General features: G+C 40.1%; 2 protein-coding genes across 6 annotated transcripts; one reads left to right on the top strand and one right to left on the bottom strand.

Moving 5' to 3' along the window:
• Positions 1–1,585: 1,585 nt before the first annotated feature.
• styx (serine/threonine/tyrosine interacting protein) lies at positions 1,586–7,516 on the top strand. 4 transcript variants are annotated; one of them, XM_040132172.1, is made up of 12 exons: positions 1,586–1,806; positions 2,217–2,249; positions 2,682–2,735; positions 2,852–2,949; positions 3,061–3,121; positions 3,238–3,274; positions 3,364–3,403; positions 3,634–3,684; positions 4,145–4,217; positions 4,915–5,008; positions 5,608–5,657; positions 7,382–7,516. In XM_040132172.1, exons 1-12 carry the CDS (start codon positions 1,747–1,749, stop codon positions 7,502–7,504), a joined length of 774 nt encoding a protein of 257 aa, XP_039988106.1. In that variant the 5' UTR covers positions 1,586–1,746; the 3' UTR covers positions 7,505–7,516. The 4 variants fall into 4 exon arrangements, with proteins under 4 accessions (XP_039988106.1, XP_039988113.1, XP_039988129.1 ...); XM_040132179.1 differs by lacking the exon at positions 7,382–7,516 and adding an exon at positions 6,003–6,190; XM_040132188.1 differs by having other exon boundaries at positions 1,786–1,889.
• Positions 7,204–10,402, bottom strand: gnpnat1 (glucosamine-phosphate N-acetyltransferase 1). Of its 2 annotated transcripts, none has more exons than XM_040132212.1 (6): positions 10,187–10,402; positions 9,056–9,222; positions 8,777–8,839; positions 8,367–8,494; positions 8,005–8,066; positions 7,204–7,810 (listed from the first exon to the last, which is right to left on the bottom strand). In XM_040132212.1, the coding sequence occupies exons 2-6, from the start codon at positions 9,207–9,209 to the stop codon at positions 7,663–7,665; spliced, it is 555 nt and encodes a 184-aa protein (XP_039988146.1). In that variant the 5' UTR covers positions 9,210–9,222; positions 10,187–10,402; the 3' UTR covers positions 7,204–7,662. The 2 variants fall into 2 exon arrangements, with proteins under 2 accessions (XP_039988146.1, XP_039988139.1); XM_040132205.1 differs by having other exon boundaries at positions 9,056–9,219.
• Positions 10,403–10,435: the final 33 nt, after the last annotated feature.

The raw sequence follows: 10,435 nt of genomic DNA, 5'->3' as shown, positions 1-10,435 counted from the left end.
GCCACTACATTTCTGCCAAAACAATCTGGCATGGCTGCTAATTTCTGATTCTGATATCAGAATGCGCATTACAGGGAATCCATCTCACAGGGTGAAACCAATCCTATGATTTTAAAGAGACTGATAAAGATTCTTGAAGGAGAAGTAACTGACACTCTGCAAAACTTCTTCTTTTTCTGCTGTTAGATTTCATCTCCCTCTGATCTGGGAAAAAAAGTCCCCTCCCACGGACCAGGTGGTAAACAAAACTCACAAATGCTACACTGTCACATAACAACAAACAGATGATACGTCTGAGAGACCAAAGAAGCATCTACAAATTATTCATGCTCTCTGTTTTAGATCAATATCAGTCATTCTTGAAATGATTATTAAGCAGGGATGGATTGTAGAGAGGGATGAGGGCAGAAAAATAAAAAGATTGGAAGAAAGATTTGATATGATAAGAAAAAAGAAAAAGAAAAAAGATGAGAGTTCAGTGAAAGCTTCTGGGTTGATAATGAATATAATCTGCATTTAGATGAAATCAGGCCATGTGGTCATCCCTTGTGTGAATCTACTAACTCTGGTTATATACAGCGGTGTGTGGACAGACGCTGTGAAGCAGTTTTCTGAGCAGAGCTGGGCTCTGAGATGGACGTACCTGCACATCAGGACTGCACACACATGAAATGTTGTTATGACCAACTCTACATTGTGCCGGCTGTCCAGATGTTAGTGTAACATACTCATCAACTGTCTGTATGTGTATGCTTGCATGTGGGCTTTGAGTGAATATTTTTTTTGTCAATCTACACCTGGATACACTTAGGTGTTACCAAAAGTATCTCGGAACGGCGCTGGGCATGGACAGCTGTCTCCCCCTTGTTCCAGTTTCTACGCTACGGAGGGTTAAACACAATCCGGCTCCAGCTCTGCACTCGATGCATAGAGGCTGGTATCAGAAAGAAAAATAAGTGCATTTGCTGTTTGCGAGCATAAAAAAGACACACATGAGTCAGTAAAACAAAGAGCTCCAACAAATTACGTTTTGAGGTGGAAATCGCGAATCAATTTGCGGATTCAAATCATTTTGTTCCGCTCAATTCAAAAGATTCATAGTTACTATGTATGTTTGTTCGTTCACCTTTTTTTTCTATGCTTATCGGTCGCGCACCCTTTCAAACACACTTTAGTTCCTCAGTAAGTGAAAGCATCACTATTAAAAGGCAATTCAGTGCGCTCATCAGTAAGTGAACGCATCACTAACCCTAGTCCTAATAATGTATGAAGTGCCGAAGTCACAAGTGGGACTATTCCAGTTGATGATTATCTGTTGAACCCATCTAAATATAACACAGCAAATACGTATAATATATAATATAATAACGTCTTTTCGTATTTCACTTTATTTCTTCGTTATTTTTCGTTTTAACTGGGCATTAAACACCTTCTATGACCCATCACCACCCTCTCCTTACATTAACTGAGTGTTGCGTCCCTCTGTAAATCGTCCACGAGACGTCGCCGTTGCTTCTCTCTCTCTCGCTCTCTCTCCCTCCCCTCCCCTCCCCCCACCCCACCCCACCCCACTCGCCCACTCGCGAGCTGCCGCGGGGTCACGTGACACATCTGTCAGGGGACAGCATGGCGGACATGCATGTGGAGCCTCAAAACAAATTGCATCGACTGTCCAGCTAACCCCGCCGCGAGAAACATCGACACTGCGCGCAACGCCGGGCCGGCGGTGCCCGAACTGACAGCAGAATGGACGAGGAGAACAAACTTCAATTCCCGTCTCTGCCCGCGACCAAGGAGGACCTTCTGGTGAGTCTGCGTTAGCCGACATGTCCACTGTGTCTGCCTGGCTAATCTGAGCTAACCTCCACTCCAACCCTGTGGTCTGGCAGGTAAAATATCCGCTCAACGGGGAATTATGTGTGTTTTGGAGGCATAGCACATTAATGGGGATCTGTGAAACATTCTTGCGCCTTTCTTTGAATACGTTTGAGTCCATAAGTCTAAACGCTGCTGTTCCCTGGACCAACAGTGAGTAGCCTAGCCTCCTAACACTACAGTTAGCCACGTATGTACACAAAGTTAACTGCTATTCACTTCTCCCCCTGTCTTGTGGCTAGAATGTCTGCAGAGCAGCAAGCTCCAAGCTGTCACATCAACAGAGCTTAGCAGGACTTCCCTCAGCTTCTAACCTTCCTTTTTAAATTCCACTTTTACAGGACTGGGCTTATCCAATGAGACGAGAAATGCAGGTATGCAACATGAGTCTGTTGTCTGTCGCGGGAGGGCGAATTTTGACGGCAGAATTACACAGCAAAGGCTGTGGATTCCCAGGGTTTGAATAAATACTCGCAAAAGCACGGCAACGTGAAATATATAGAGACACGGCTTACATGAACTGAAAGTCACAGTAAATTTTTTTTTGAATAAATGTCCTTTCTGTGCAAACCTTGATACACGTCTCTTGGGTGTGGACGGATCCTGCTATTGGCCGCTGAACGCACCACTACAATGCCATGTAAAGACATCATGTCCATAAAGAGGCTTACTGTCTCATCCTGAGTGAATTAACGTATCATAGGGTTTGCGCAAAAAAAAATTTTTTTTTTTTTTTTTTTAAAACATCAATCAATGTTACTGCCTCTGTTTTTAAGTTGTCGTCCTGCTCTGTCTTTCATTTTCAGGAGATATTACCGGGACTGTTTTTAGGTCCCTACTCTGCTGCAATGAAAAGCAAGGTAATTTTTACAGAATTTAACCACTGGTATTTGGAGACAGTGACACAGAGAAACTAATACATTTTCTGCTCATATTTTTATAGCTCACATTACTTCTCTGCTTTCTCTTTGCCCAGATGCCAATTCTTGAGAGACAGGGCATAACGCATATTGTGTGTGTCCGCCAAGACATTGAAGCCAATTTTATCAAACCTAATTTCCCTCATACATTTAGGTAAGTAAATACACACTTAAATATTTCATGTGAAGCGCTAACTGCATTTTTGTATGAAATGTATTTACTTTCTTGCCAACCCATGAACTAAATATTGTTGCATCTTTGCAGATACCTTGTATTAGATATTGCTGACAATCCAGTGGAAAATATAATACGATTTTTCCCTACGGTGAGTCACAGAGTAGGCTTTGTATTTCCTTCTTGGCAAGCTTTTCACTGACTGAAGGGAGACTTCTGGCATTTTCCTTGTGACTGATATAGTGTATTTCATTTTCCTCGTAACAGACTAAGGAATTTATTGATAGCTGCTTAGCAACAGGAGGTAAGAATGCATGCAGTTTCAATTTTTCACACTCAGAATGTCAAGTAGGAAAAGAGTCTAATCAACGATTTCTTGTCTTCGTCTTGTAGGAAAGGTACTGGTTCATGGTAATGCAGGGATATCAAGAAGGTGAGGTTTGTTTTGCTTTTTGTTATCATATGATTTCATAATATAAGTTCACTATATTCTCTGTATAGTATAGATATACTATATTCTGTTTTTGCTGTATACTGAATTGCCATGACATATATCTGCTAAAGGTTTCTAAAATATTTTTGGATATTCTATTTATAATTTACTTGAATACAAACTACAGCTGTGGACATAGCTCCATGCCTCTTGTTTATTCTTTCTTTTAGTGCTGCCTTAGTGATTGCATACCTTATGGAAACATTTGGGATGAAATACAGGTATGTTTTTGTTTGTTTTTTTGTTTTTTCTCTTTCATCAAGTTATTGCTTTCTGTTTTACTCCAGGAGAAAACTCGTCTAACTTTTCTAATAAAGTCCATTGTCACATACCATTTTTTTTTTTTTTTTTTTGTATCACTACGGTATGTGACAACCAGGTACGCCATGTCCCACATAAATCTTGAGTTTAACTTGTGTCTACTTTATGCAATAATATACAAAACTACATAAGAGAAATTTTATGATTGTATGCAGGTATCATAAACATGTATACTGCAGCGTAATTTTTAATTTCTCATTCTCATGTCCTCAAATGCGTTAAATTCTCATCTAAAATTAGAAGTACATGTTTTTACAATATACAGCTGAATTGATAACACACACTTGTTACAGTTTGCAATGGTGTATCTCAGCATTTCAGCGGCTACTACTGTAACCCTCTGTTACGTTCACTCAATAGGGATGCATTCAGCCACGTCCAGGAAAGGAGGTTCTGCATCAACCCCAATGTGGGCTTTGTGCATCAGCTACAGGTAAGGCTCTCTGATTAATCAATATGACAGTCCCGTCAAAAGTTCAACATGTAAAACTCGTTTCCATCACTGTAAATGAATTAAAAACTGACCTGGTAGAGAACACAATATACTGTCTTGAGCCCTCCACCTTTAGATGTGAGGCAAGGATGCGACTCTGTTAACAATGGCTGCAGCAAAATGAGTCTAGTGCTCTTAACTTTTAATGTCTTTTAAATAAACAAAGCAACATGAAATAGATATGAACAACATTGCAGACGATCGTATGCATGTTTGCAAAGACAGACGGCACAATATCTCCAGAGAGTGTCTTGAAAAATGCCCATTCAGGTGACCTTGTTGGCCACATTTAGCAAGCTAGGTTAGGGTGAGTAGTCTCCTCTGGAGTAGTGTCAATCATATGACAAAAAGTGTTAGTGCACCTGTGATGGCAGATTGTTTATCAATACCAAGGGTAAGCTCATATCCTAATGAAATATGATAACAAAGATGTCCTGCTATTAGTCACGACAGAGATTCCAGGTTTGGGATTTAATTGTGGTGGCGGACTGAAGGCCAGACTTTCAGCCTCTAAAAGATGTTCAGTGATGAACAACACAATACTAACAATGTACTGCATGGTGTTGACTATATATTACTGCTACCGACGTTAACTACTAAACTCATACAGCTGTAATAATGAGTTTTTGTTTCCCAGGAGTATGAAGCGATCTACCTAGCCAAATTGACCATTAAAATGATGTCACCAATGCAGTTGGGCAGGTCCTTCTCCTTACACGCTGGGATGCCAGGTTTGTACATAATATGCCAAGTCCTGCACAGCCACATCAGTCTCGTCAGGTCTTTCTGGTACTGAACCAGCACAAGAGAAAACGTTTTTGAAGCTGTGGCTGAGTGGGAACAAAAGTAGAAAAGGAAACACAGAGAGTCTTAATGTATCTCAGCTAGCCTTACTCCAGGAGAGCACTCAAAACAAGCTGGCACCAGCATTTAGTAATAGTGCTCTAGAGGTAGGTTGCACATTTGAACAAAGCAGCTCTTGACGGTGATAGTTTTTCTTTGAATCAGGCACTCATCAACAAATGAGTCAGGTCCATTAGGGATGCTTTCATAACGTATCACATTCATCTTTTTCAGCAATCTGAATGTTCCTATTTAAAAGACACAGACACCAATATTCAAACAGCTGGAGCCCTCGAGAATTGGCTCATAATTTCCCTTAAAGCCAGATTTGTTGTATGCTGCTGAGTTCACCCAGCTCCGACTATAAAGTATTCAAGGTTCTTGAAGTTATTAAATCCACAGGGATTTACACTTATTAAAATTAAAAAAAAAAAAAAAAAAAATTTTTCATTCGAGTGATTTGCCCATCTTCACATTTCTTTAACAGGAAGCCGTAAGCGCAGCCTGGAGGAAGACGAAGACTTTGGAGCAATGCAGGTCACAGCAGCACAGAACGGATGAGCTTTGCTTATATTTAGCCGTGTGGCACAGTGCACTCTTTTTTTTTTTTTTTTTTTTTTACATTTTTATGGGATTAAAAATGTAAATATTTGAACTTTTTCTAAGGGGAAGGGACGAGGGAGGGAGGGAGGGAGGGAGGGGGACCACTCATGTCTGAGACATGGAGTACTGATGGGGAACGGGCAAATTTGAGAACTTTTTTTTCTTGAACTGTATGCACTGACGGGAGATTTTTTGCAGTTTTATAGTATTTAAAGCATTTTTGCATTTGCAGCGGGACAGTATTGCAATAATGCACTTTCGATACTTGAATTTGTGTAGACGACCATAAGGGGGCAGTCGGCAAAAGGGAAAGTAGCCAGGATCTCGCCCAGCGGAGGACATAAGAAGAGGAATAGCTAATGCCTTTATTTTGGGAGTAATAGGATTATGGACTAATATCAGGCTTAATGTGGGATAGTAAAGAATGGAAAAATAACTCATTGCTTAATAAAAAGAAGTCTGAGTGAGTCCTGTTCAGCAGTGTTTTTATATCATAATGTAATGCTGTGCTTTGCCAACCTTACATTATTTATTGAATGTTATTACCTAAAGACATTTTACAGCCACACATTGAAAAATAAGATGTAGTTATGCTAAATTCTGTTGTACTATCTTGCTGCGTATGTTAGTAACTAACAATAAAAAAAATACAGCTACTGACATGCACTCTGATTAGTCCACTATCCTCACATTGTGTGAGTTTGGGAACAATGGGTCTACCCAATAATGCAAGAATTCATTTTGAAACAATTTTGCAATGACGACAGTGATGACATAGCTATGAAAATTAAGTTAAATTAGACTTAATGGAAGAATATGGTAACGTTGGCTGGATTTTGTACAACAGAGCTTCAAATGACTCAAATGATTCTTTAGGTAAAACATGAATCTGCATTGTAGTACATTTTCAGATTTGTTTTACAATTAGAAATAGGGGCAAGCGATACCTTATATCATAGAACATTTTATTATACTATTACATATTTGGAAATAAATTAGATTAAATATGTCCCCGTTCTCCAGAATAACCGCATAATTATGAAACTTAACTACAAAAGTTTAAATAACAGTTTACAAAAATCACTTATCCATTTCCCATGATAAAGTGTTTCTTTCCTAATAGCGATTGTGAATGTCAACCAAATATATCTTTGATAACCTATTAATTTCTTGCTACTGCCTCACAACACTTTTTTCCCCAACTGGAAATGTTTTTCATTTTAACAGTCTTGACTTTTTGCGTCATGTCTTTTAGTATTTGAACCTTTATCACATTAATTCAGCAAACACTACTGTCAGAGAAAGAAAAGTTTTCTGAGAGAGAGCACTTTGTACTGAGAGGACCATTTAGAAAAATGAAACCCAATTAAAAAACCCAAAGTGTCTTAGAAAAGTAATTTCCTAATAACATTTACAGAAAAAAAATACATCCTTCAAACATACTTAGTTTTGTGACCTTGAGAAAATGTTGCCTGTAGTAAATGATTATAATTTTTTAGTTAATTTAGTACCATCTTGTTTTCCCAAGCAACTTTACTTACAGTTGCATTGTATTCACAGATATTTGTATGTTCTCTATCCATACACAGCAAATTACTTATTAGCAGTGGAACACAATAAGACATTACGCTGACAGTAACTGACATTCATCTCTGCAGGTGGTGGGGAAGATGTCAGCGCTCCACCCTGGTGAAGTAGCCATGGTTACCAAATGGGCGGAGGATGATGTTAGATTGAGCGGAGGACTTCAACATACATTCATGTTTACTAAAATGTGCTGAAATCAGGATGAGTGTTCAGAAACAACTCATCAGTGTCACAACCACACACTCTTCTTGGACAGCTCATCCAGTTCTTAAAGACATGTTTTTCATTGCAAGTTGTGTATAAAGATATGGTCTATTCCCCCAAAATGGAAGGTTTAAAATTGCTGTTGTCCTCAGTCGAAGAATCGACACTGCATATAGGTCTCATCTGAAGCGGCGTAGCCAAACTTTTGGTAGAAAGCCACATTTCTGGGTGCACATTCCAGCGTGATTTTATAGCAGTTCAGTTTTTTGCTGAGAAGAGTAAGAGTTGAAACTAACCTACAGGGACAGAAAAAATAAAAGGAATGGGTTAAAAAAAAAAAACTGCATGAATCACAAAAAAATTTCCTAAACAAGTCTCATAAGAATTAGTATCTTGTCTGTGAGGATTTGGGGTAGAAATACAAGGTCTTAAATATTAAAACAAGCTAATACAAAATGTCTTTGTGTCCAGCTCTCACAAGTCTACTCACAGTTTGCCAAGCTGCTTCCCTCTGCACACGTCACTGACCACTACCTCCTCCACCCGGCCTCTCTACAAACAAAACCGAACAGAGACAGCCTTCATTTCAGACATACGATTTCAACCATTTTCAAGATCAATTAAAGAATAAATGTAAAAATGCAAAAATTGATCGCCGTAGACTTTCAAAAATAAAGTCAAAAATGAAACTTCTGAACTATAAAATGTCTTTAATGATGACCAGCCTTCTAATAACCACTACATTAATGAGTAACGTCTTTATGGGATTGGTTCGTAGGAAAAATGGCTAGAGAAATTACAGCTATACCCCTTATTAAATATACACTAACTGCCTGCTAGGATGTAATTTACCTTAGCACAGGAGTGGATGAATTTGTGTTCTATGATCAATGTGGCCGTGGCAACAATCTGTCCCAGATGTGTGTCCTCCACCACAATGACATAGTACTCTCCTGTCTTCTTCATATGCTCAAACTTTTCTGGAAGCCAACAGACAACACACGTTTTTGGTATTGTTTTTTTATGTTAACTGATCTGCTATTATATTGGTTTGTATTTAGAGATTGCCTTCTAATATTTGATTTCATTCTCTTCCCCGGTGTGATGCCTAGAAAGACAGTTGACATTAAAAACATGGGAGCACTATGGGAATTAAAATATTCAAAATGTGTTAATGGTAAATGTTCTGAACAAAATTATTAGAAGAGCATAATTTCACTTTATTCATATACTGAAGAAGCATTATGTTAAGCCAAGCTTACTCGTGAACTGTTCTGGTGTGACATCGCCTGTCTGGGTGAGTTGAGATAAAACCTTAAGGAATCCTGGAACACAAAAACATAAGAACAGCTGATGAAAACAACTGGGGATATTTTATAGTTATAGTTTTTTATTACATTACTAACATCTTACATCTATAACACGAAAGGAGCAAAAAAAAACCCAAAAAACATCATCCATCACAAAGTGGTAAGGTTCTTATCTTCAAAGTTTCTTGAGAACTAGTGGTCTGAAAAATTCCCATCCAGTCTCTGACTCACCTCTGTTGAAGTCTGCCACACAGAGTGGCCTCAACACCAGGCCGTCCCCTGGGCTGGACGGGGAGATGGGGGGGGAGAAGGAGACGGTGTTGCTACTCCAGTCTAGCTCCTGTAGCAGAGAGGGCTCAAAGAGTGGAGTCTCGTCCAGCAGCATTCCACAACCTCTGCTTAACAAATAGACACAAACAGAGACAGGTAAGTCCACACGCACACACCCACACCCTCAAAATAATTGAAGTATGACACACTGAATAGACAGGCTCTTTTATTATTCCATCTAAGTTACTCTATCAGCACAATGAGTTATCATGCTCATACGGTCACTGCCTGCCATGGAAATCAGTTTGCTTTTGGTCATACAGAACTTTGACCCAACAAATACAAATTCACTTGCCCTGCGCCAGTGGCTGACAAGCCAGCTGGCATATACACATAACACACCCACATATGAATTAGAGTACACAACCTCTTACAACACACTATGAGGTGGTATCTCTTTTTTTTCCTTTAGCATTCATTACTGGTTCTCTCTCCATGAAGTGGTTCGGGATGTGTGCGTATGAGGAGGGCCCATCCTACAAAAGCCCATTCATAGTTCAAGGCCATGAGACAAAAAAAAAAAAAAAAACATCAGCGCTGGCCGGTGATGGCTTTACCACTTACACAACTACAACTTTAGTGCTGTCATCACTTAAATATGATACGACTGTGTGAATGGGCTTAGTAAGCGCCAAGAGGGCATAGTGTTTCTCCGCAGTAGCCTGTGTTACACTCGACCAGGGAGCCCGTGTTGTCCATCCCGATAATGTCACACCGTCCACGGTGTTTTGCCTCGGAAACTTAACATTTGCGGCAATTCGCTCGTCTGATTAAGCGACTGCCACGTCTATCTGAGCAACTAGGTGCAAGTATAACGCCACGTAAAGCTAAAGCGCCTGCTCTCGTGTGTGGTGTCCAGTGACTGTATAAAGTAATTTACAGACAGGACCGGGGACTGTCCCGACAGCTACATAGGGGCCACCTTCACTCAAGCAAATTACACCGCCCAACGGCCGTACGTTCAAAGTAAACGTCAGCGTTACTCCCCTGGGGGATAGCCTGCCATGCTAAGCAGCTAGCTTAACTACTTACCATTAACGAACCACGCAGGAAGAGACGGTCCGACCGAATTCCCAGACTGAGGTAACGCGAAATGCCGAAGCGGGCACTTAACCTCAGTTTTGAATGAGGTTGGGCTACATCGTTAAGACGAACGGCGTGAGTGCAACTGCTTCCGCCTGGCGTGGGGGGGTCCTTCTGTATGACGTGGCAGAGAGGCGGGACGTAAAGGCGTGGCCCAATCCGAGATCGATGTACGACTCCAGTGAGTCATCCAGGCTG

Source organism: Xiphias gladius, chromosome 1, assembly GCF_016859285.1.
Source record: "Xiphias gladius isolate SHS-SW01 ecotype Sanya breed wild chromosome 1, ASM1685928v1, whole genome shotgun sequence".
Taxonomy (NCBI): domain Eukaryota; kingdom Metazoa; phylum Chordata; class Actinopteri; order Istiophoriformes; family Xiphiidae; genus Xiphias; species Xiphias gladius.
This window is presented reverse-complemented; position numbering and strand designations above follow the sequence as displayed.